Genomic DNA, 26581 nt, shown 5'->3' on the forward strand with positions numbered 1-26581 from the left:
TGTGCAGTCCACTTTGTAACTGTGGCAATAAACATGGGGAAAACAACATCACAGGGACTTCTGCGAGAGCATTTACACACTCCCAGACACCTCCCGCAATGGAGCAAACCCTTCTTGCTTTAAGTTATCGTAACAGGACTCTTCAGAGAAGCACAGTCACCAATTATGCATTTAGGATGTATTTAGAAAGAAATTTAAGACACTGTGTTTCTGGATACTGGCAGGTCCAAACCTGGGGATCGGACTGAAGACTTGGAAAGGAGCTGGACTTGCAGCTGTGGTCTGCAGCTGGCTGAAGAGCACCATACTGCTCAGGAGAGGTATTCTATCCAGGCCTTCAGCTGACCAGATGAGGCCCACCCATGTTATGGAAGGCAATGCGCCTTACTTACTCTACCAACTTATATGTCACTCTCATTCAACTGTGCCCCTTGGAAACACCCACAATTGCTGGGGGATGTCTTTCCGTATGCTGTGAATATATGTTGTTCCCATTGGTTAATAAATGAAAGGCAGCTTAGAGGCAGGCAGGAAAGGAGAGAGACAGGAAAGAGAAAGGCAGAGCCTGGAGAGACACCAGCCCAAGGAACAACATGCCAGCAGACCAGTAATCCACAGAACATGTGGCAAAACATAGATTAAAGAAATGGGTTAATTTAAAATATAAGAGCTAGCTAGCAAGAGGCCTCCCATAGACCATACAGTTTGTAAATAATATAAGCCTCTGTGTGTTTACTTGGGTCCCAGTGGCTGCTGGACCGGGTGGGACACAGGAAAACTTCTGACTACACACACTAATCTTTGTGCTGGTGACAGCTAGCTAGGGAGACCTAGAGGCTTCTGTGATCCAGGTTTGTGTTACTTGTAGCCAAGAGTACACCCAACACATGGTGCACTGGAAATCTATGAAGCCACCAGGTTACCAACATGCTCCATCACAGTTGCCCTCAGCCACAGCCACACAAGGAATTTGCGGCTTGTCCCTGACTTACCCCTCACCTCCCGAATCCTCCTCACCCAAGCCTCAGGTCCCTCACGTCCTGCGACTCCGGTTACACTCGTTTTTATTTTTTTTTAATTTAAAAATGCCCCCTCATATCTGCAGGTAGACGGACAGGTGGCCCTGCCTACGTACATGTGCGGAGGCCAGGGTACCAGAGGAGAGGGTACCAGGCATGCTGCCACTCTCCCTCCACCTTACTCTTTTGAGGCAGAGTGTTTCCTTGAACCCAGAGTGAGTATTTTCACCCAGGCTGGCAGCCAGCAGGCCCCGCTGGTCTCCTGTCTTCCTCCCCCACAGCACAGGGGTTGCAGGCTCGCTAGAGGTCACGCCTCACCATGCTCACGCAGCAAGCCCTGTAAAACACTGAACCATATCTCCAGCCCCAGATCGTTACAGGTTTTGGGGTAGAAGATTTTCTTTCTCAATTTTATTCAAATATGACTCTGATACAGTCATGATGTCTAATATAGCAGCCGCATGAGGCAGCTGGGCTGGTTTGATTGAGATTGGCTCTAAGAGGATAACATACAGTTTGATTTTTAAAAACAGTGTCTCTATTTGTCGCTCAGGGGGGTCTCAATCCCCTGGGCTCAAAGTATCCTCCTGCCTCAGCCTTCTCATAACAAGTGCCACCATACTCGACCAACAAGTGAATTTTGAACCCTCGATACCAAAGCAAGAACATAAAATATTTCAATTTTCACATTGATTTCATGTTGAACTAAGATTTTTTTTGATAGTAGCTATCAAGTATTAAAAATAATTGGTCTCATTTGATTATTTTTCTGATATGGTTACTGGGAAAGTCCAGTTACACATGTGATCCATATTAATGACACGTTATTTCTATTACATCGGATGTGGTACCTGTAGGAGAGAATTTTGTAAAAAAGTCTCTGACTTGTTATAATTAATTTCTTAGGCATGTTGTTTTGCTTTGTTTTGTCTTTTTTAAGGGTTGGTTGGAGCTTGGATAGGTCAGGAAAACAAAAACCTAAGGTGAAAAGGCCTCTGGGTGATGTTTGCCCTAAGGACACAGGATCAGCACTTGGTGTCCAAAAACTTCAGCAATTTTCCCAGCTTATTGCATTGTGGGAACAGCTTTTCCAGGGAATAAATACACTATTTTTAACATTTTTGTTATACAATTTGTCACAAGCAGTCTCATGAGACCATCAGAGATCACTCTCAAGCAGAATCCAACCGCAAACAACTCCCTACATGTGACCGTCGACATCCTGCCCAGAAGTCCCCTTCCACCTCCCGAGGTGGCCTGGATGTTTCTGCTCTGAAACTCCTTTTTCAAATTTGCAGCTCTGGGAAGGCGGATTCCTAGGCTTGCTCCCTTTACGGGCTCCATGCCTTTCACGGGCACCCATGAGCAGCATTCCAGTTATCAGAGACTCCATGATTGTGTGGCACTGTCCCTAGAGGGTTGACGTGAACATGCGGGTGTCAAGGAAAGCCAGCCAGTGATTTCCAGCAGAAGCCATCCTAGCCCTTGCCCTGAGCACACGCTTCAAGATGAGGATCAGGTTCTGAAGAGGCATAGGCTGGCTGTGCGAGCCTCACTGCCCATCCTAAAGGCTGGGGAAACAGAAGGAACTGAGCGTGTTCAGCCAGCCCACCCATTCGATGACTGTTTTGGTGGAAGCTCTGCCCAGACCCTGGCATCCTGGCATCCGTGTACCCAAAGAGTCTGGAATACCCTGGTTGAAGCCACACCTCTGCCTCAGCCCCTGGCACCCTGGCATCCGTATACCCAAAGAGTCTGGAATACCCTGGTTGAAGCCACACCTCTGCCTCAGCCCCTGGCACCCTGGCATCCATGTACCCAAAGAGTCTGGAATACCCTGGTTGAAGCCACACCTCTGCCTCAGCCCCTGGCACCTGGCATCCATATACCCAAAGAGTCTGGAATACCCTGGTGGAAGCCACACCTCTGCCTCAGCCCCTGGCACCCTGGCATCCATATACCCAAAGAGTCTGGAATACCCTGGTGGAAGCCACACCTCTCTGCCCAGACCCTGCCCCTCAGAAAGTCCTGCCAAACACAGTTCCTCTCCCAGAGATGCTCAAGACCATTCTCACAAGGCATTTAAACTGCACCCCCAGAAAACAGACACGTAGTTTTTCGGTCCCCATCTCCTCTCTGGGGGACCAGAGAATCACTCAGGAAAGCTTTACCCATTAAACCAGGGCTAGTTCTAATTCGGTCTGATTTGGATTGCTGTGTCGGCGGAGAGGCTTATTGGGGTGCAAAAACTTTTCAATGAAAGATGGGAAAGTGGAGATCAAGGAGAATCCTCCGGGCCACCTCATTTTATAGAAGTATCAGCCTTCCAGAAAGTTAGAAATTGAATCCTAAAAACACACTAGTAATGTTGGCTACCTAGAAACAAAATAAAACCATAGTAAATTCTTTTCTAAAGGGAAGAAACATTTAATGAAGTCCAAGCTACATTGTTTTCTAAGTCACAATGTAGGTCTCTTTAAATGAGTCTATATGAGCCAGACATGGTCATGTTCACCTGTGATCCCAGCAGTCTTGGAGGTGGAGGCAAAAGGATCAGAAGTTCAAGGCCAACTAGAGACACGTCATCTCAAAAAGTTAAATGATAAACATGAAATTAATCTATGTATGTATTATCTGTCTGTCTGTCTATCTGTCTATCTATCTACCTATCTATCTATCTACCTATCATCTATCTATCTACCTATCATCTATCTACCCATCCATCCATCCATCCATCCATCTACCTATTAGTCACATATGAGATACAGGTGTCCAGAACAGCATCTATTTACATGGTAGCGGGCAAGTGTTTGCTTGACAGTTTTGGCTCACCCACATTTTGTAGACACATCACCCCTCTCACTGGACAATGATCCACGGTGGATGTACTACATGTTGTGAACTCAAGTTTCCAGAAAAAAAAGCCAGTGTGTTAATAGATTCTAGAAGGTCGATTGACTAATTAGGACTTTGTGGTGTAGAGAAGTGGATGTTGCGTCCACAGTCAAATTATCTTGGGCTATCTCTAATTCCCTTAATAGTCATTCATTGCCCAGTTTCATGAGTGACTCAGCATCACATGACTATCAGGCAAATCCTTTGGGGATTCATTAACTTTACCAGACCACTAGCTTTCACCAACCCCAAAGACTGCCACAGATGACATCTGAGGCCTATGGCAGAGAGCTCTCTTTTTGCTGAAATCTGCCTGAGGTTTCCCGATGCTCAACAGTTTATGTGCTGGGGAATTTTTGAGACTGAACCTTCCTCTGTAGCACAGGATGGCCTTGAACTCAAAACTCCTCTGTCTCAGTCTCTTGGGTGCTGGGATGTCAGGTGTCCATGACTCAGCAAAGCACAGTCTTTTTATTGGGGAGAAGTTTCTTTACAATATGCCTTTGAGTGTTTTAGAGAATCCATGTGGCTTGTTGAAAGGCTTTCCTCACTTTTATAGTGAACAATCTCCCCCATAGGCAGAGGTGACAGGATGCACAGGCAACCTCCAAACTGGGGGAGGCTCACTAGAGTGCTGCAGGGGCCATGGCCAAGTTCTTGCTCTTGAGACTGGCAGGAACCTGTGCAGATGAAATGTCGGTTTTCTGCAAGACCAGGATGGCTATCACTGTGCGATGCTTCACTCAACCTCTCCCTGGGATTTGCCTTTGCTGGAATCTTCTAACTACACAGATAAACTGTATTTCAAGAGGAGATTTAATGCATTACTAGAGTCCATGAATCTTTCCAAGAAAAAAAAAGACGCCGCGTTCCCATACACATCCCAAAGTCTATCTGTGTGGCTGACAGGTCCATGTTTGCAGTGGCAGGAGGCTGCAGTGATACTTCTATAATATTAGCCACCAAGAGACAAAGATAATGCTGTTCTGTGAGGCTCATTTCTGCACAAGAGCTCGGGCTGTACCTCAAGGCACAGCACTTCCTTAGCACGAGGCTCTGTGCCTAGTCCAGGGACAACAGTCCACTTCAAAGCTTCAGAGTTTTAACTAGAAAATGATGAAGAGATGGGATTTTTTTTTTTGTATTTCCAAGGGTGTTAGAGGTTATTGTATATTTGCTATGATGTCTATTAATGAAAATGCTATTATCTTGTATTTAGTGAAGATACTTGGGTCTATGCATAACTCAATTGTCCAGTCCCTAAGAACTGGCATACACTAGGTGCTCAATAAATATGTATATTGCATTAAGCAACTTAGTCACAGGGCATGCTCCTGAGTGAGGTGAGGAGGAGACTGGGAGCACTGTTGTACTGTAGGTACCCCTGGAAGAGGATGGTGGAGAGGGTCAGGATGCAACCTCATGCAAATACTCAGGGTGGTCCATGACTTAGGAGGTTCACCTTCTGTCTAAGGTTAACTTCATGATTTAGACACATGATTATTGATGTAATGAGACCATTCCTCATCGAGTTCTAGAAAACAAATTGGAAGAATCAACACAGGGATGACTGTCTAATTAGCCACTGTGTCAAGGCACCCAATGGGCACACAGCCTCTGCTTCCTCTTGTTCCTTATCGCCAGCCCAGGGTGCCATGCTCAGCTCTGCTCACCTGCCCACACAAGGTGGCCACTTCCCACCCTCTCATCCGGTCTCCGATCTCTCTCACCTACATTCTTGTCATTGTCAGGACCACCTACAGCCAGCGATGCTACTTCATGGGGCACCTCCAGTGCTGGCCTGGTAAGAGGGAGCTTCCAGTTCCCAGTGTTCTGGGAGGAAGCGATGTCCCTTCCAGGGGCCAGCCTCCTGACCTTTCCTAGATGAATATGACATGGGTACACCAATCTGGCACCGTGGACTTCCTTTTTTTTTTCTTCCCCCTTTTACTTAAAAAAATCATACCCAGAGTTGTGATATCACAGGGACAGGACGTATTTTTTTTTTAAAGGATTCAAAAGGGCAACTACATGTTACAACATAGTTACACAAATATCTTCCGTACATCCTGATTAGATGTAGCTCAGATCTGACTGTTCCCAAGGCGAAAGGCTACAGGATATGAACGTACCTTGAGGGGTTCTTTTGTTTTCATGTACACCCATTTACAAACGCATGTATCCATCATTCTCAGAAGGAAAGAGTCTGATTCTGGACTCTTTGAATTTTGCAATACAACTTAACCACTGGAGACACTGATAGCACTCTGAAGAATAAAAGCCTGGTTAAAAGCACACAGCTGAGGGAAGTCATGAACAGGGCTCCTAAGTTGAGAAAAGCTTCCCATCTAGCCAGGCGAGCAAGGCTCCCGAGTTAAATGAGCCCGCAACAGGAGGAAATTGTCGCTAAGCAACTAAGCAGCTCAGCTTATTCAGCTGAGCCCCAGACTCCACAAGGGGGTGGAGGAAGGCTTCCTTACCAACCCTGAATGAAGAACCAAGGAAACCACAGATGCCAGTCTTGTCCTTGGGGGTCCCCAGCATGAGCCAAGTGGCTTCAAGAGCCATTCGGGACTCGGGGGTCAGCCTGCCCACCTGCCTCTCGGTCAGCTGCCATTCACACCAAGAGCTGACGGACATACTGACGGTCCCGAAACCTTCACCTGCCCATTCCAGCCAATTTTGTGTAGTAACCATATTTGATCTCATTAACATTTTTCTATAACATAGAAAAGTTAATAACCTATGAACACATGAATACACACATGCTTACATACATACCAAACATACTCTTCAACGGGATCTAGCCTCCAGAACAGTACAAATAGACCTTTTCTTTCTATTTGGACAATGCATCACACAGCCTCCAACTTCTTTTGTTATTGTTGAGACAGAGTCTCTTTCCATAGTCCTAGCTGTGCTGGAACTTACTACACAGATCAGGCTGGCCTCAAACACAGAGATCCACCTGTCTCTGCCTCCCGAGATCTGGGATTGAAGGTGTGAGCAATCATGCCGGGTCAACTTCTTGTTTACAGGAGTTTAAATTGACCCCTGATCCTCCTGCCTGTACCTCTGTCTGCACCTCCCACATGTTAGAACTACATGTGTTAGTACCACACTTGACTAAGTGGAAAGCTTATCATTTCCTGCTAATTTTATTTCCAGAATTGTACACCTAATAGTTTGTTATTTTTCTCTAAGTAGAAGTGGCCTTGTCAGATCTTTTAGAAATAGAGGCACAAACATGTTTCTGACATGGGTGTGCAGAATAACCCTTACAATTTTAAAGTATTATTGTAGATGAGGTACCATCTTATTAGCTTAGAGAAAACCCCTACAATAGCAAAAAGATTAAAACCAGGGGAAATCTTACTTTCCTGAAGGCAGATTGTTAGCCATGGCCACATTCTGAAAAGGTTCTCCATGTTGGTCCAAAGGTAGAGGTTTCCACATTCCAGACTTGGAGGAGAATATAACTATTCTTTTTAGGTAAATACTAACACTCCTTTCTTTTCACTAGGCTTTCTTGAATCCCTATTCTGAATCAAGATGGAAACCTTCTCTCCTCTCAAGGTGCCTTCACTGATCAGAGAGGAGGATTTCTGCCAGGCCATCAACAAGCAATCCTGGCCAATGGCAGACTTGCCAAGACCAGTTGAAGTGAAATATCTCATTCAGGGATTTGATTTCTAAAAACAGTTCATTAACTCCACAAAGAGAATAAGTGGAAAATGAGTTATTTAATCCCACTAAAATAGAATTTAAATCTCTACACTCAACCTAATGTTATTACTAGAATGTACCAAGTCTCAGCAGAAAACAATGAAATCCCAAAATGGTTGTCCCACAGATGTATACAAAGATGGGTTTGTTTTGGGAGGCGCGGGGCAGTCACATGTCTAGTGTGACTTGCCAGTAAGTGCTCCCACAGAAATGGTGCCTCCAGACAGGACGTGGATGCTGTGTCGACATCGTACGGATCAGATCACACTTACAAATTCTAGCTAACCCTGCCCGAGTGTCTGGGCGCGGTTTGGGGACAGTTCAAAATCCCCATGTGGCATCGTCATCTGGGGAGTTTCTTCCTAGTGGAAAGGACAAATTGGTGGGTGGATTTCTTCCTCTCATGCCTCATCAGTAGCTTTCAAGCACTTCTCATGCTATGTTACCAGATCTCCTTTTTCAGGGCCAAGTCTAATTTGCACTAGGAAATAAAGACAGCTGTTCCCTCCAGCCTGGGAAAGCACTGGAAAGAGTGGATTCCAATTATTGCCAGTTTTTTTTTTTCCATTCATCTGTCCACAATAATAACACACAATAAGAACTTCTGCCCCCAGAGGAAAGCTAAATGATACAAAAGCACGATCCAACAAAACACTTAAATCCTATGGATGTCTTCCTTCTTATTTCTGCTTACAGCTTCTTAAATACTACAAAATGCTCACGGGAGGAGCTTTCTGACTTCTGTTTAAGATATCTGTGCTTGCTTTAAACTTGTAACTCTCTTATCTGTCTAGAAACTTACTAAGTTTCTGTACATCAGAAAGTACCAGATAGTGTCTGGGATAAAATAAGCCGAAACCATGCTGAAGCTCATTTGCTACACACAGCTGCCTTCTGTTTTCAGCTCACTTTAGGGGGCAGACCAAGGACAGCAAGTCTGTCTTCATCACCTCTTCTTCAGCATCACACCATCTCATTCTAGAAGCCAGGATTCAAAGTACAGCAGAATGGCCTATCACATGAGTGACATTTGTTCACTAAGGAGTCAGCCCCACAGTGCATTTCCTAATGGAGGACACTGTTTTCCGCTGTGCGGGGCGGGCCCCACTGCGGCTCCACTAGTCTCTCTTCAGCATGGGTTCACACTGATAAAACATGTCCTGTGTGACTTAGTTATTTCCTAAGGCTGCTAAATGTTACTGTTATGTTTGCATTGCTTTCCTTTGCTTGCAATTTTTAACCCTCTGGAAAAAAACAGGGTATATATGCATGCCCTTAAACGCTACACAAACCTACCTCACCTTCCCCTTTGGTACCGTTCCTCTGTCGGTTAAGTTCTGAATTTAGCTAGCTCAGAATTTCAAAGCAGAGAATCACAAGACCTCATTTAGAACTTTTTAAAATTAATATTTAAAAATGTACAACTAGAAGAAAAGCCAGAGAAGGATCTGGATTTCACTTCAGGTACTGTCTGTTCTCATCTCCAAGCTTTCTCACCACACAGGAAAACCAACTGCGACATTCAGAGTCAGAAAAACCCTCCAAGGTCTCTCATTACCGAGGAACTCAGCGGAAGAGAGGGACATTCAATCTAAAACCAAAGTATTCACACCCACTTATGCAAGGCAGTTATTTCAGGGAGACCTTACGGAAAATTTAAAAAGGGAGAATTAATAATACGGGCAGAACATCCCGAGTGAGTGGGAAAACAGAGTAAATAAGCAAAGCACATGACATCAGGTGTTCACTTATTTCATAGAAGCAATAGTTTCCCCACATGGCCCCACTGAGAAGCCCTGTGCTCAATTCCCTGTGGCTTTTCATAGTTTGGGAAGCGTGATGAACCATTCCTACTCTTGTGTTTGAAATTATCTACTTGACTTGTTCATTTAATTAGCATAGCATCAGTTTAAAATGTCTTTTCCCCTCAGAAAAGCTCAAGATGGCTAAAAGTTATGAATGTCACTTTGAAAGGACCACATTCAAGAGTGACAGTGTGGACACAGATCAATAGACGCAAGGGTCTGGGCACGCGTGAGTGGGAAAGGTTGGCAAATGCAAGTCTTGATGCTCGACACCATTAAAAAAAATCAACTCCAAGCAGACTAATGTGTTATGGAATAATCTTTTTGTACATTGTGAAGATGCATCTTTGCCAATGTGCCTCCTGATTGGTTTAATAAAAGAGCTGACTGGCTGGTAGCTAGGTAGGCAGTCTAGGCGGGACAGCCAGACAGAGGACTCTAGGAGGAAGAAAGGCTGAGTCTCAGGAGTGTTGAGAGAGGCAGAAAGAAGCAATCTTCTGAGTGATGCTTGGGGACAAGCTGGGGCTGGCTGTGTGGCCTGGCCAGGATCCCTAAGAATTAGAGTTCCACCAGTACTTTCTCTCTCCATTGTAGGGGACCAGCAGGCATTCCCTAAAGGGCCCAGGGACAGGGAGGTGACAACCTCTGGACAGACACTAGAGGGCTCATTGTTAGCTCCAAACTCACAGAGATCCAGTGGCCTCTGTCTCCAAAGTGCTGGAATTAGAGGTGTGCACAATTATGTTTGGCAGAAGCAGGCTTAAAATACAGGAGGTTATACACTGATACAAGGGGACTCCAGGATTTTCCTCAGTGGTTCCTCTGAGGAGCAGTCAATTCTAACCCCAAGACACCAAGAGTTTTAATATTCTTTGTTTGTTTGTTTGTTTTTTGAGACAGGGTTTCTCTGTGTAGCTTTGCGCCTTTCCTGGAACTCACTTGGTAGCCCAGGCTGGCCTCGAACTCACAGAGATCCGTCGGGCTCTGCCTCCCGAGTGCTGGGATTAAAGGCGTGCGGCACCACTGCCTGAGTTTAATATTCTGATTTGAAAATCTTCGAATATCACTCCCACCGACCACGTTCATCATTCCATGCATTCAGGTTTCTGTGGACTCTCCACCTTCATACATGATAAGGAAGCCAGTTTCCTACCATGGAGAGGCACCATTCACAGAGTTCTATGACCAAAGGGCTTGACAGTGCAATGTGATGGGAGGCAGAGGCGAAACTGTCTCCCAATTTCTGTGCAAATCCACGTACCACACTCACAACGCCGTTCAGACCACACAGAAACCATTCTTCACCTTTGCGGAATGCAACCGTTACAAAACACCACGATGGACATTCTCTAAACGGGGTATGCGGTGGGGACGTTTACCGAGCCGGCTCGCACTGTGGCCCCTCTGCACCCCGACCTCCACTCAAGAAGCGACTCAGAGATGAGGAGCGGGTAGCCAGAGAAGACATGGGATACCTCACGGGCAGGGACGATGCCACCGTTAAAAGAACAACTTGTCGCCGGGCGGTGGTGGCGCAGGCCTTTAATCCCAGAACTGGGGAGGCAGAGGCAGGCGGATCTCTGTGAGTTCGAGGCCAGCCTGGACTACCAAGTGAGTCCCAGGAAAGGCGCAAAGCTACACAGAGAAACCCTGTCTCGAACCCCCCCCCCCCCCAAAAAAAAAACTTGTCCCCTGTGGCATCCTGCTAGGCGAGAAAAGGCAAGAACAACATGTCCACGGACACGCGAGCTTCTGTCTGTCTGTCCACGGCGCGGGAGACAGGATTCCACACTCTTTGAGACAAACACAACCATACTGCAGGGCCCCGGGAAGGTTAACTGCTGGAGGCGGACGCTGAGCAGCGGTGAGTGAGTGGCCAGTTCGTGACCTTTCACACAGGCCAGGGCTTTGAATGCTCTGAGCATGTTCAGTAATCGTAAGCACATGCTGTTGAGAAGCCACCAAGCCGTCCTAAACTTCCACTCACCTACAGCAGGAACGGTTAACTTACCACCTTAGGAACCAAAACAATGTATATCCTCCTCCACCTGAGCCAATAAACACAGAGACGTCCGAGAATTTCTTTATCAGAATTTTTTTTTTTAAGTACAAAAATCAAAAGAAAATCCCCAGAGAGTATTTCCATTGGCTGATCCTGGTACAAAAAGATTGGTGGAAGGCCATTAACACAGAGACCATGTAATGTCTGGATGGAAAACCTTTCTGTGACACATTAGACATGTAACATATGAAAATAGCTTCAGATACAAAAATACAGCTGTGATCCAGCAAATGGCACCAAATTAGAACAATTTTATTATTTAATAGCGTCCCAGTGTATGTACATGATCCTCCCAAATAAGAAACAATTCAATTCCGAGTTTAAAATGTGGTTTCCAAAGTGAATCCTTACTGTAAATTTTAAGAAAGAAAGAAAGAAAAAAAAAGCCCTGAACACTAATTCTAACTTAATTTTGATCTTTGACTAAAATACACACCCTGAACCTCTCTCATACAAAAAAAAAATGTATATTATAAATAAAACTTTCAAAGGCGATCTTGGATGTTTTATTGCACATCGGAAAGAAGATCTGCCACTCTGAACGGCGGCGGCTCTCGGCCTTTTCTTATGTGCCGTTTCCATAGCTACTGACTCTGGGCGCAGGCACCATGGGTATCGCAGGCCCCATCTCGTGCGTCTCCTGGACAGCAGCACAGCATTCTGCTGCCCGCTTCAGTTACTTTTCCTAAAGTGAGAGTAACTTCTGTTTCTAACAGAAAGTAATTAATGGGGACCTGAACAAGTAACTGCGCACTTCCAAATGTCAGTTTTCTCTTTTTCAAATAGATTAAAAAAAACAAAAGAGCAGAGGAATTTCACCCAATCATCTACCTCCAATCCCCCCAGGCCCCCAGCTTCCTGTTGTTTGTACTGCAGGGTTCCTGCTAACGCTCTCATCACGAGCAAGCGGCATCATTCGGCCTCCATCTCTTCCACCTTCCTAACTGTTGCTTTGCCAGCACACATCAGCCAGAAGGCAACAGCTTTAAAAATAAAAAGGTTCCTAATAAGTTCAGCACAGTGCCCAGCAAAAAACAGGCGTTCAATAAATATCTGGTAAATGGATGTAAGCCTCCTCCTACGCTTACAAGTACTAATGATTTACGGGTAATACGTGGGTTTGTGGGACACAAGTCTAAAATGGTAACTGAGGAGAAAACACATAGGACACAGAAACAGACATTGTTAATTTCTATAATGCTGCCCAGGGCAGACTGTGGACTTAAGGATTAACTATTCCAATAATTAAAACTGATTAGTCAAATACTTTTAATTTTGCCAAAGGACTCTAACAGCTAGCCTCTGGCAATCCCCAAACATACTGTGAGCCCCAAATAAAACAAAATCAAATTGCACTATTACGAAGAAACAAGTCCATGAGGGCAGAGAGGAAGCGTCTAAGGGACGGCGACTTCCAGGAGCCGATTGTTCTTTCGTTTGCAGGTTGGCACGCTCCCGTTTTTCTGGTTGCCTTGAATAAACTTCACACACACTTTGTCCTGTCTGAACTGCACCAGGAACCTAGGAGAAGAGAACCAAAGACACTCAGGTGCACACAAAGCAGATGAGGTACAGTAACGCCAGCTTTCCCATCTTGTAGGGGACATTGACCCTAGGAGGTATTTATCACCCCTTTCCACTGTACATCTGATGAGGAACCATGACAGCATTCTACCCCCAATGGTCATCAACTAGCCCCAAGCAAAGGAAGTTCACCATGTTCCGGTACGGTAAGCAGAGCGGACAGTAATTACTTCGTGTTTCAATGGGGACATCACATAACTGTACATTAACATGATGGGACTCCACCTCTCCTCACTTTTACATGGCCAAGTTTGTAGAGGGTCAGATTAAATGCTCCACGAATCAAATACATGAAACATAGAATTTCAGAAAGCTCTCTTCACACCCACCCTACACCACTGATCCTTTCACCCTGCATCCCAAGGAGCCCTTTCAGTACCTCCCCTCCCCCACCGTGTACCTGGGGGAACAGCCTCCTAAGGGACAGGTGCATTCCCAAGTGACTCATGCAGTAAGCACTCAGTTAGCAGTGCTGACACCCACAGCAGGAGCCAATGGCTCCGAAGTATGCATTAGCCCCAGTTAAAAGGCCATGTTTGACCACAGCATCTCCTGGGGTGAAATGAGACCCAGGCTTCTAATTCATATGCTGTCGTATTTATTTTGTGTGTCCACGAGCATGCTTGTGTGGGTGCACCAGCATCTGTTGTATAGGTTCGAGTTCAGCTGTAGGTGCAGTCACTCAGGTACTATCGACCTTGTCCTTGGAGGGAAGGTCTCTTACTAGGCCCCACAGCTCCCCAGTCACACTAAACTGGCTGACCAGAGAACCCTAGGGATCTGCCTGCCTCCCTAGCACTGGGATTACAAGCAGGAGCCATCTCACCAGGACTCCACGAGGCCTGAACACAGGCGCTCACCCTGGCCAGCGTTTTCCCGACTGAGCTAGGTCTCATCTAGCCCCCGCTGTTTGAAAAGGACACCAGCACTGACCTTTCAAATGGGTCCTTTTTTTTTTTCTACTCAAGCACCAGGGACAGAAAACTGCAATTCTACATTCTTCTATCTGGGAAACGTCCTTAGTGTAAGGATTCTTTCCTTAATTATGTCACTGGCCTGTGGTGGTGTCCCAGCCTAAAGTGGGTGTGCCCTCTGTGCGCTCTCTTCCCTCTGTGGGGTCTCTCTGTTTCTGTCCCCCCCCCCCCCAAAAAAAAAAAGCTCTAGAAAGGTAACCATGGCTTGTGATTCTTCCGATCAGCACTCTCCTCTGCTGGCGCGGCCAGCCACAAGCAGCGGCCAGCCATGAGCGCCACAGCGTAACCAACACTTAGTTAGTATACATTATTATTCTTTTTTTTTTTTTTGAGACAAGGTCTCACTATGCAGCCTGGGATGGCCTGGAACCACTGTGTTTATCAGGCTGGCCTTGAACTCAGAGATCTTCCTGATTCTGCTTCCCAAAGTTAAAGGTGCTACAATTAAAGGCCCTACAACACGTTTGGGTACATATATAATTGCACTTGCGTGTCTCAAAAAATAAACAAACAAAAAAACCAACTTTAACACAAATTCAAATATTTTTAAGTCTTATATGTGGTGGTATTGTGTTCCCCAAAATATTGTGTACCTTAATAAACTTATCTGGGGTCAGAGAACAGAAAAGCCACTAGATACTTAGGATAAGCAGTGATAACACACGCCTTTAATCCTAGCATTTCAGAGGTAGAAATTTCTCTGGATCTCTGTGAGTTCAAGGCCACATTGGAAAGAGCCAGGTGTGGTGACACACGCCTTTAATCTCAGGGAGTGGTGGCAGAAAGGAAAGATATATAAGGCGTGAGGACCAGGAACTAGAAGCATTTGGCTGGTTAAGCATTTGACCGGTTAAGCTTTCAGGCTTTGGAGCAACACAGTTCAGCTGAGATTCATTCTGGATGAGGACTAAGAGGCTTCCAACCTGAGGAAAGAGGACCAGCTGAGGAATTGGCAAGGTGAGGTAGATGTGGCTTGTTCTGCTTCTCTGATCTTCCAGTGTTCACCCCAATACCTGGCTCAGGTTTGATTTTATTAGTAAGAACCTTTAAGATTCACGCTACACTTATACTTTCTCCATGTTCATGTGGCACAACCAGAATTCACACGGGAAACCGCCACAGCTAAATGTATTTTATACTATGAACCACACACTATCCTTGGTCATTTACACAGACTTGGCCTTAATTGAGGAGAGATTAACTACGGTTACCTATTTCCATTTTATAGAAAAGCATTCTCCAGCCAACAGGAATATGGACTACATTATCTCACAGTGTTAACTGCAGCCAGAATTTCAAAGTAAAAGGAGCATGGGTTAGTAACAGTGGAGACTCGTGTTGACACATTCAGAGTCTATACAGCATTGTCTGTCTGAGAGTTTAAGGACCAGGAATTATGAAACAGCCTTAGTGAGACTTCAACTCTCATTTCCACACCTGTCTTCATTCGCTTTCTGAAGACTCCCAATCATCCACAATGACCACAGAAACCAGTTTGTTAGAGCAACGACTTCCACTTCTGAAAAGTGAGGAAGTATGAGGAAGGGCAGTCACCTAACAGTACGCTGTTCACGACACACGTTCTACACATCTGGCAATGGGCTGGAGTCAAGCCTGTAGGGCTGAAAATACAGGACCAGCCATCTCTGCTAGGGATGGGAAAGTCTGTTAAATCTGAACTGTTCCATGAGGGGATTTCTAAGGCCTGCTTGGGAGCCCCAGGGTCTATGAAAAAGGCTGCCTGAAAACTGTTCTCCAGGCTTCCTAGGGTGGCAGGGAAGGAATCCACATGGGATATGGAAGATTCAATCCACTGGTCTATTTTCATCAGATCAACCATTGGGAAATACAACAGGAGAAGGGTCATAATGCTCCCAAATATTTGTCTTTCACGTGGCCACACTGTAAATCTTCACTCAGATGACTGTTTACTGGAAGCCTGTGACATCCAGAATGTCACATGCCTGTCTGGATGGGCAGGGCAGGGTCATTTCTAGGTGAAGAGAGTCATTGGACATGTCCTTCTCTTGACCACAACTGGGAGACAGAAACACCCGACCCCTGAAAGCCTCTGTGTCTATGGGAATAACCAGATCTCGGAGGCTCAGACAAGTTCTGTATTTAGAAAGATTTTCAAGTTTTGTTGGGGAGCTCTTCTCTTCCCAAGTGCACAGCTACCAATATTCTGGGGGAGCAGTGGTTTTGGAGCAGCAGCGAGGGAGATGCTCAGAAGTGGAAACCCCTCAGGTTCTGGACTTGGGTGTGAGCTCTTCTCTCTCACTATATGGCTACTGCATCCAGGTACCGGGAGGTGGGGGGCCAGGTCTTCATCTGGAGTGCAAAGGATCTTCCCGTGGTGAGTGACAAAGGCCAAAAACCCCAGCACCCCCAATCATAATAAACTTCAACCAAGGGGAGCACGAAGCTAACAGGGCCAAACAGGTTAAAACCAGATTAAACTGGACTCCAGTCTGCCATTAATTTTCCCTAGTATTTATTCTCTCTTTCCCTTCTAAAGACATCTTGTCCAAATAACCATTCCATGTGGAGTGCTCACAAAGGCCCACCTCCCAGCCACACAGGATCCCCACGTGAGGACTGGCTCACAGCGCTGCGGGTCCCAGCACAGCTCAGAGCCCAGTGTCCAGAGGAGACACAGACGGGTTATGGATTTATTTCAGGAAGATGCAAGGGGAAGATGGACTAGAACAGACTTTTCTCTTTTCCAACAGGGTCTTGATATTTAGCCCCAACTAACTTGGACTGTGCCCTGTAGACCAGCCTGCCTTGAACTGGCAGCAATACTTCTGCCTCTGCTCCGTGACTACTGGGAATATCAGCAGGAAGCTGCCAGTAGTCTTGGCTTTGAAAATAAAATCTTGGGACATTAGTTATCCATAATTAAAATGTGCATGTAAAGACTTTAAGAAGGAGTCAGTTCGGGCAGTGGTGGTGCAAGCCTTTAATCCCAGCACTCGGGAGGCAGAGGCAGTCGGATCTCTGCGAGTTCGAGGCCAGCCTGGTCTACAGAGAGAGTTCCAGGAAAGGCGCAAAGCTACACAGAGAAACCCTGTCTCGAAAAAACAAAAATAAACAAACAAACAAACAAAAAAGGAGTCAATTCTACATGTACACCAGCCTTAGCATGACTTACAGATCCTGTCAATATGAAATGCCTTTTCTGTAACTCCAGTTACCCATACATGAAATGAAAGCCATCTCAAGTCTAACGACGCAGGACAGCCCCCTCTACCCATAAGGCCCTTTCCTCAGCATGCACACCTGCGCCAAGCAGCGCCACAGCGGGCCCTAAGAGCAGATCCACACACACCCCTCCTGTCTTCCCTCTCATCACATGCAGAAGGGGACTGCTCCCCACCACCTCCTCCTCACCCTCGCTAGGGCAGCATCACCTCTCTGCAGACAGCCCAGACTCTTGGCCCTCTGTTCTACTCCAGCTTCTCACTCGAGGGAACTGCCCTCACTGTAGCCAAGGCCAGCCCAGAAAGCTGGGGAAGGCCAGACCTGTGCTCATACCCCTCACAGTCTTTACCATTCTCAGGAAGGGCTTTACTCTTGGTTTAACCAAGCCCTTTATGAGTGGACTCCGCTTTTTCTGTCCAAAATCTTCTCCCACGGTCCCACTCTGCCATAGATTGCTCCTGTCTGGGGACCTTTGCACCTATTTCCTGTTTGCGCCACACGGCATCTTCCGGCATTATGTCCGGCTTGCTCCCTTAGTCAATTTACAGCTGAGAAGTCTCCCTGACCTCCGTGTCAAAAACAATACCCTCACCTTGCTTTCTGCTTCTACCAGCCAAAACCATGTCACCTACTGATTAATTTTCATTTACGTTATCTGTCTCACTACTTAGCCGGCCACAAATCCTGGACACACACTGCTACCTAAACACAGTGGAGACCCAACCACGACGGTAAAGCTGAGAGTGAAAAGTGGACTGCACAACGTGTGGACGTACTCGTCGGAGATCTCGATGTTGAGCTTCTGATTGGTTTGGCTGAGCGTCGTGCGATACAGCTTGGTGGCCATTTCAATCAGGTGGTCGCTGCTGAAGAGAAAGTCTCCTTTACTGGCTGCTTCTGAGCCCTGCAAAGACAAGCCACCACGGGTCAGACAGAGGAGGGACCCAACCGTCTCCTCAAACCTGTTCCCAGATGCACAGTGAGGGGACGACTGGTACTGTGACACCTCAAGTTGATCGAGGGACCAGAGCAGCGTTCTGCAGACCCCCCGGAGAAGCCTTGATTGTGGCAGGTTCGCACAGTCAAGTTTTATGACGGGCAACAACCCAACTTATAACTCCTTCTCAAAGCACTGCTCTAATCACCTTCCAGTGATTCGGTTTTTAAAAGTAAGGCAGGGGCCAGTGAGATGGCTCAAGTGCTTGCCGAGAAGCCTGATGACCAGGGTTTGATCCCTGGGGCTGTCATAGCGGGAAAGAAAAAACTGACTCCCACAAGTTGTCCTAACTCCTACAAACACACACACAGTAAATAATTACAAAAGGATTAAAGAGCTATCAATTTTTTTAAAAAAGTAACAACAAAAATACTTCCAACAAACAACCAAGGCAGCTGAACCTCAGCTGCACTGGGGTATCACTAGGGGACCCCAAGCTGAGAGATCCGCAGATATTAGACAGAGATGTGGCCAGGACAGCAGCGGTTCTCCAAACTTCTAAGGTGTTTGTGTGTGTAGCTGAAGCTGAGAACAGTTGTTGTATGACTTGATATGTCTCTCGAGATCCATGGTGGGGTAAACAGGCTAAGGAAAGCCTCTGGGTCTTTTTTATACATGATTAACAGATGCTAACATTTATTTGGTAATGACAATTACGTGAGAACTGCCCTGTTAAGTGCTTCTGTGCAGTGTGCATAAAGCCTGTGACCGCTGTCATGTAGCAGATACAATCATTCTAAAGTTGAGATGAACAAGGAGTTAAAAACAGCAGGGCCCCAGTCATCAAAATAAAAAACGCGTGCCTGCACTTAAACCTTCCCATTCAAGCCAGCGGGCCTATTTAGGTAAAAAAGCATGAACTATTAAAAGAAATTTAGCTCAGAATCAACGGAAAAGGTTTTACTGTAGTTGTAGCCTTTGCTAAACCACCAAGTTAAAGATGAACAAGGACAAAGATGACATTTTCAAGTGGTCACACAGAAGAAACGCCAGGAAGAGACATAATATCAAACATCTCAACATCTCCATGTATTACTCTTAGGAGTCACGTGAGCAAGCTAATAAAAGTGTAATTCAATTACTGAAAATGAAGCCTGAGGTTTTAGATGTGGGTGAATACCGTTAAACTTTACAAGTCAGTAGGAGAAACAGAGGCAGGGCTAGTCAGGTCGGGACATCTGTCTGCAGACAGGAAGTAGGACACAAGAAACAGCTTTGACGTCAGGCTGCCGGGTGAAGCTTACCTCCTTGAGGTGGACAGCAAAGAAGCCATCATTCTGTGAACTCATGGAGACCTTGGTCACATCCCCCAGGGGGACCTCAGACTTGATCTGCCCAGACTTTTGGTCAGCAAGGAGAAGGTTATTGTTTGTCAAGAGGAAAATCCGGGATGTACTCTGAGACAAGACAAAAAAGTATGTTTAGACCAATGACCCAAAACACTCCAAAATGGCCCTAAGTGTAAAGCCTTAGTTATTTCCAGAAGTAGATGTTTTATTCTGCTGTCTCTCAGCAAGCATACTTATGCAAACTGACACATAAATAATGAATTCTGAAAACCTTTTACGCATGCATGTATATGAAAGTTTGTGTGCATGCGTGTGAGTGTGTGGCTGTGTGTGTGCGTAGGTGCACATGTGTGCAGGCCAGAGGGTGATACTGAGCGTCATCTACCTTTCTCCGACTTATTCCCTTGAGAAAGGGTCTCTCAGGGACCTGGAACCTCTCTGTTCTAGCTAGGCTGGCTGGACAGGCTCCCAGGATCTTCACACTCCAGTGGGGTTATAAGAGAGCACACGTGCCCAGTTTTTTTATGTGGGAGCTTGGGATTTGAACTTGGGTCCTCACACTTGCAGAGCAGGTGCTTTTAATGCATTGAGCCATCTCCCCAGCTCTCCTGTTTTCAATTTCTAAGAATTTTTCAGAGAACAGAAAAGCTGTACCTACATTTAAAGATAAGGAGAGATTCCTCCTCCACAGTTAACTGTACTAGAATGTGAAATGCAAGTTGTATTAATTCAGAAACAGGGAAAATACACTCTGAATGCACAGGAGCGTCTTAAGCTTGGAGGTCATCAGCATTTTTACCTTCCCATTAGCACGGTTAATTTTGTTCACAACTTCAGCAATAATGATCTTCTCTTCAACGGCATCTTTGAGTTTCTTGTATTTTGGGTTCTTGTTGATTTCCAGGTAAGCTCCTTGGAATGGCTGCCCAACACTAAAGGGGAAAAAAATCTTGTGCCTTAGAAATGGTTTCAAACAGATAAGTCACTGTCCGAAGGAGACAGGCCAGGTGATTTTAAGGATCATCAACAACGTCGCGAAAGTGACTTCAATTTATTTTACACTTTGCACAGGCACCCGTTTCAGATTTAAGTTAGAAATGAAGCCCTATACTTATGTCAAATACATCTCAACGCAGCCAGTGGCAACTGGTGGGTGGGGCTGCTGATAAAAACGTCTCACTTGTTATGATCAGAAGAGAAAGCACCACGGGCAGCCAGAGTCAAGCACATGGCCTGGTGTGAAGGAAAGCTAACAGCTGCTGACCCGGGCGCACCAACACAAGTAAACAACGTAAGCCAATGAGAAAGGACGACATTATCATCATCACCTGCTCCAAAGACAAAAGTCATTTTCACACAGAGAGTAAGGAAGTCAATAACCCTCTGGGAAAGGATGCATCTAGGGTCTGACAATCACACAAAAGACGACTATATAGTACTTGGTTTTCCCATGGAACTCTGGAGACTCAAGGCCACCTCAGGATGAGCCTGAAGGTGACAAGCACTCATGCACAGCCAGAGGAGCCCTTTGCTTCTGCCCAGAGGTCACTTAGGTGCACTCGCCTTGGAGACCCCGGGTGACTCCCGCAGAGCAGTGTTTAGAAGGCACCAAGAGAAGGAGCGCTGGCCCACAGGCCTTACAGCTTCACCGTGAGCTCATTTCTGGAAATAACCACAGGAGGCTTGAGATGCTTGTGCGGTGGGTGGAGGCTCAGGAAGGAAAGATTGAGTAGGTGGCCAGCCCTCTGCAGCTCCAGGACATGAGGGGGCACCCATGGGCACTGCTGCTTCTCAGCTCGGGGAGGCAAATTCTTCCACATCTCCCACAGGCGAAGAGAGTGCGCCACCCTCTCCAGAAACTGACACAGCTCCCCAGAAGGGACTTGACTTGAAGTTACTTTGTATTCACAGTTAATTAAAGTGCTAAGAGCCTAATTTTAGTCTGTTTCCTTAGTGATGCATTCTACACCCCACCCCTACCCCCTCACCCCGCTGTTTTAAAGTCTTCTATGGGAAATGTTTAAGAAGGGTGCTGTCTAACTTAAGAATGATAAAGGAAAGGATGAATGAAATCAGGTGCTGAAGGAAACACACTGCTTTGCTGTTGGCTGGCTCAGTCTTCACACAGTAGGTACGTTAGATAAATTTGGATTTAGTCATGTGTGTGACTCAGGAAGTATCTTAAACATGCAAATAAGCAGCTCATGGAAGAAACATTGCAATTTAAAATATTCAAATCCAATGGGCCTGGCAATTATGCTAATTTAACCCTTATATAAAAGTAGGGTTTTCAAACACATATACAGATAGACATCATACAGGTACGTGGAATACACAGGACTACTTGGCATGGATTACCAAGATCTTTATTTCTAGAACTTTAGGAAAAGCTACAAGTCACTGGAGAGTCTGGTTTGAAATTACGTAACCCACTTGTTTATATAAAGACTAGCTGAAACAGGAACAGGAATGTGGGGGGAACTGATAAATGTACCATACACGGGATACTCGGGTATACCAAGTCCTTTGTCAAGGGCTGGACTTGCTGATCTGCAACGCGTTTATTCTTGTCCTGAGTTCATGGTGTCCACAACAAAGGAACTGAACTTTTGTACAGGCCACTGAGGTTATGACTAGCCGTTTAGCAGCCAGAGGACACCATGGGTCCATGCTTAAGTAACAAGAAAGAGTAATGACCAGCCTGTCCCTGCCACTGACCTTACAAATGAGTTTCCGATCTAACTTCATATTGGCAGGAAGATGCCAACGGCGATTACGGTTCAATGCAAAAAGAGCCTTGAAAACAGGGTTGTACAGTGACCATTTACGCTAACACCTCATACGACTTTCATTTTGGAGGACCTCCTGTTTAGCAAATGATTTAAGCTAAGGCCAACAGAGCAAAACCAACAACTGTAATCCTTCTGCATCCCACGGAAGCTGCTGCCCAGTGTTAGGTGTATTGATAGCCAGTGGAGTGGCTTCATCCATTCAGAAATTAAACTGAGAAAAAATGCAGAGACATAGTTAAGAAAAAAATCAGTAAACACTGATGTTTCTGAGTAAGCGCAAACATACATACCTAGACGGATATAAAGCCTTCTTGTCTTTGAAGAGTTCACTGGCCTCTAGCTTCTCTTCATAAATAAGTTTCTGCTGGTCTGTGAACTGGTCCCTGTATTTTTTACACTGTGATATATGAGAAAAACAAAGACCACTTAGACAAATGAATTCTGGGGAGGGGGGGTGTTTTTGTGCCCCCCCTCCCCCAGGAAAGGGTTTCTCTGCAGAACCCTGGCTGTCCTGGAACTCACAGAGATCATCTGCCTGTCTCTGCCTCTCAAGTGCTAGGATTAAAGGCGTGTGCCACCACCCTGGCCAATTTCTCCTTCTTAAGTGTGCTAACTGAAGAGTCACAGTGAAAATGCACATAACGTTCATTTGAAAATTCAAACCCACTTTGATTTCCAAAAGCTGGTCTTAAGAAAATGTTATGAACCATTTGTATTGCAGATTTTGGAATGCTTCTTCAAAGTATAACAGGGCCTATGTGGTCTATGCCCAGGGAGTCTAGATTCATTCTGCTACAACGTAAGTCCCCAAAGATCCTCAGGCCCGAGGCTGTCATTCCTGAATACACACTCACAAGAAATAACACTATATGGCACAGTATGGCAATCCCATGCAGATTCACACACACACACACACACACACACACACACACACACACACACACACACACACCTCTAGCCCCAAAGCGTGTACTCTTACTTTTTAATTCTACTGCTTTTCATTTTAAAATGTGTAGAAGCTGGACACGTCTGGAGACACTCGGATCCCAGCACTTGGGAGGCTGAGGCAGAAACAGTAGTGTTCAAGCCTGCTGACCAAATCTGAGGTCAGCCCGAGTAGGACCCTGACTCAAAAACTAGCGAGCAAGACACGATGGGAGTCCTTCCTCTACTGAACGGATTTCAGGATCCATTAGCATGTTACGGACAGTCTGAAAAACAACGCTTACGTTCCCCCCCTTACCACTTTCTACTGTGCAAGGGGTTCTGGGAACCCCTCAACTCTGAGGATCACGTGCAGGTGGACAGGGCAGGCCAGAGGAGCAGGGACAGATTTTTCAAAGAATGGGACTACAGGTGGACTAGTGCCTCATTGAAATGACTCTAGGAAAAACGAGAGCATCAACTCCACGATAAGGTCCCTTCAGGAGTAAACAGCTTCTCCCCAGCCTCCACCCACAGGAGGAAAAGGTGAGCAGAGACAGAGCAGAGGTGAGCCTGACACTGACACTTGAGTTTGAAAATGGTTTCCATGTCAGACTGGAAGGGGAAGACAAGGAATCGAGAGGCTGTTAAAATCTGTTAAGAACAGAACTTGGAATCCAAGAATCATACTGATTAGCAATAATGTTATTCTTATATGTGACCGAGGAGAGAACTGCCTGGAATATACAGCCACTGGTCATATCCACAAGCCTTTCTAATAATGACTTATAACATCTAACAACCACATACATTCAATGATCCATGTAACAACCAAGTTATTCAAAGAAAGTCTTGCCACGAGAAGAGGCAATACCAACACTCACATTTCCTCAGTAGGCATGGTGAGCAGTGGTACCTGACCCCACGTGGACTTGAGTTCCCTGGACACTCAGGTCTATAAGCTCCAAAGCTTGCACAAGGCACTCTGTTCCCATAGAAACCTGCCATCAGGGGCTAGAGAGATGGCTCAGTGGTTATGAGCACTGACTGATCTTCTAGAGGTCCCAGGTTCAATTCCCAGCACCTATATGGCAGCTCACAACTGTCTGTAACTCCAGTTCTAGGGGACCCAGGACCCATGGCAAAACTACAATGCACATAAAATAAACAAACAAATACATAAATAAAACCTGATAGTATGCAGGGCGTTTACCCACCAACCCCACAGTTCCCCAGAGTTTTCTTGAGTGCGAGCAGCAGGAAATATTAGATAGAATGACTTAGATTGTGGATCTAAACAGACAGAAAACAAAGGATAACCTCGAGAGGGTCTGGAACCTTTTCCAATGAGCCCTGTCTCTACCCCAGGGTATTTATAGAGACGCCAAGGGGGTGGAGCAAAAGACCTCCTCCCCCCAGCACAGCCAAGTGCAGGCCATCTCAGACACTTGCACTCAGGCCCGTGGTCCTAATCATCCTCTATATGTGGACCTGCTGGGTAAAGCCATGAGGAACCTGAAAATGGGCTCCCACAATAGTACTAAAATATAAGGTGACATAAAATAGATTTTCAGCTTCGCTTTACTTAGGACAGAGGAAATTTTTCCTTGGGGGACTGCAATGCTCACTTTCTAGCTTGAAGTGTGTACATTCACATGTGTATTGGTATATGTGTTAATAAATCTGGTAAAGTAAATGCATACTAGTTAGTAGGATTTAACTATCTTGTCTGGAGATCTTTGTAATTAGTGGTTTCTTTTCTTTTCTTTTTTCTGTTTGTTTGTTTGCTTGCTTGTTTTTTTTTTGAGACAGAGTCAGTCTCTCTGTGTAGCTGAGAACTGGAACTCTCTCTGTAGATCAGGCTGGCCCCGAACTCAGAGATCCACCTGCCTTTGCCTCCCAAGGGCTGGTAATAAAGGCGTGTGCCACCACCACCCAGCATGATTAATGATTTCTATCTCCTGCAGAGTCCCTTCATAGAAAGAGGAAAATAAGAAAACCCCAACTACACGAACCACCTGGAAGCCAAAGGGAAACTAAGCGCAGCCGTGACCTCCTCCTTCCTGCTACATCAAGAGCAGCCGGCACACGAGAGCTCGGCTCCTGCAGGATTTCTCACAGAGGGCCAAGTACACCTTGACTTTTAAAAGGAGGAGGCACACCATGTCAAAGTCCTTAGGCAGTCCTCATCAAGGTGACGGCTGTGTTAAGACTGGGTTTTACAGAGCAGCCTTTAAACACCAAAACCAAGAATGACCTAGAAAAGATAACGTGGCATAGTTTACCCTCCACAAGTGGAAGATCCTTTTCAGCTCCTTGTGAGTTGAGTCCAAGAACAGGTAAGGTCTTGATGGCCAATTTTTGTCTATTGGTGACAAGGAAGGCATTTTATTCTTCATTTCCAAGAAGTATTTTTGCACCTGTGTTGGATATGACAGAAAATACCAGATGAGGAAAAATACACGGGGAAGACAATGTGATGCACGGTCCTCGATCATTCAGACCCATCTTTAAGTGAATTTGATCAGTTTGAGTCTGTAAAATTGTGTATCTCCTCTGATAATGATTCTGTTGAACTCTTTCACCTCTACTGGGGGATGTGAGCTCCACCAAACAGTTATCAGGAAAGGCAACTACGGACGTCGTTACTACCATCAGCACTGGCCAGACGGGTATCACAGCAGGGTTGTTCTGTCCAACAGGGAGCCACGCACAGTAGCTACTCACACTTACATTTTAGGGAACTAAAATTAAACGACTAGTCTCTGAGTCACACTGATGCTTTACAAGTGCTGTAGATACCTACACATGGATAAGAGCTATTCACTAAAGTGACAGAACACATTCATCATTGTAGAACGTTCTGGGCAAGCTGTATTATAGAACAAAAGTGGTCCCTAACTTGGAATGGTTCAACTTACGAATTTTTGACTTTACAGCGGTGCAAGAGCAATACATACTTAGCAGAAACCACGCTTCACACTCTGACGTCTGCTGTGGGATGGTCTGTATGTCAAATTACTCTGACTGGTCAATAAATAAAACACTGATTGGCCAGTGGCCAGGCAGGAAGTATAGGCGGGATTAACAGAGAGGAGAAAGGAGGGAACAGGAAGGCGGAAGGAGACACTGCCAGCCACCGCCATGACCAGCAGCATGTGAAGACGCCGATAAGCCACGAGCCACGTGGCAAGGTATAGATTTATGGAAATGGATTAATTTAAGCTATAAGAACAGTTAGCAAGAAGCCTGCCACGGCCATACAGTTTGTAACCAACATAAGTCTCTGTGTTTACTTGGTTGGGTCTGA

General features: G+C 45.7%; 1 protein-coding gene across 10 annotated transcripts in view; it reads right to left on the reverse strand.

Annotated features, from left to right (window-relative positions):
- Nucleotides 1-11516: 11516 nt before the first annotated feature.
- Nucleotides 11517-26581, reverse strand: part of Myo1b (myosin IB) — a 179955-nt gene continuing 164890 nt past the window's right edge. For all 10 annotated transcript variants that reach the window (XM_076550420.1, XM_076550422.1, XM_076550418.1 and 7 more), the window contains 6 exons: nucleotides 25557-25691; nucleotides 22638-22744; nucleotides 20355-20487; nucleotides 19511-19663; nucleotides 18046-18173; nucleotides 11517-13028 (listed from right to left, as the gene is read on the reverse strand). In XM_076550420.1, the coding sequence (XP_076406535.1) occupies nucleotides 12905-13028; nucleotides 18046-18173; nucleotides 19511-19663; nucleotides 20355-20487; nucleotides 22638-22744; nucleotides 25557-25691 (780 nt within the window). In that variant the 3' untranslated portion in view covers nucleotides 11517-12904. The remainder of the gene's footprint in view (nucleotides 13029-18045; nucleotides 18174-19510; nucleotides 19664-20354; nucleotides 20488-22637; nucleotides 22745-25556; nucleotides 25692-26581) is intronic.

Source organism: Peromyscus maniculatus, chromosome 13 (genome assembly GCF_049852395.1).
Source record: "Peromyscus maniculatus bairdii isolate BWxNUB_F1_BW_parent chromosome 13, HU_Pman_BW_mat_3.1, whole genome shotgun sequence".
In the NCBI taxonomy this organism is placed as follows: Eukaryota; Metazoa; Chordata; class Mammalia; order Rodentia; family Cricetidae; genus Peromyscus; species Peromyscus maniculatus.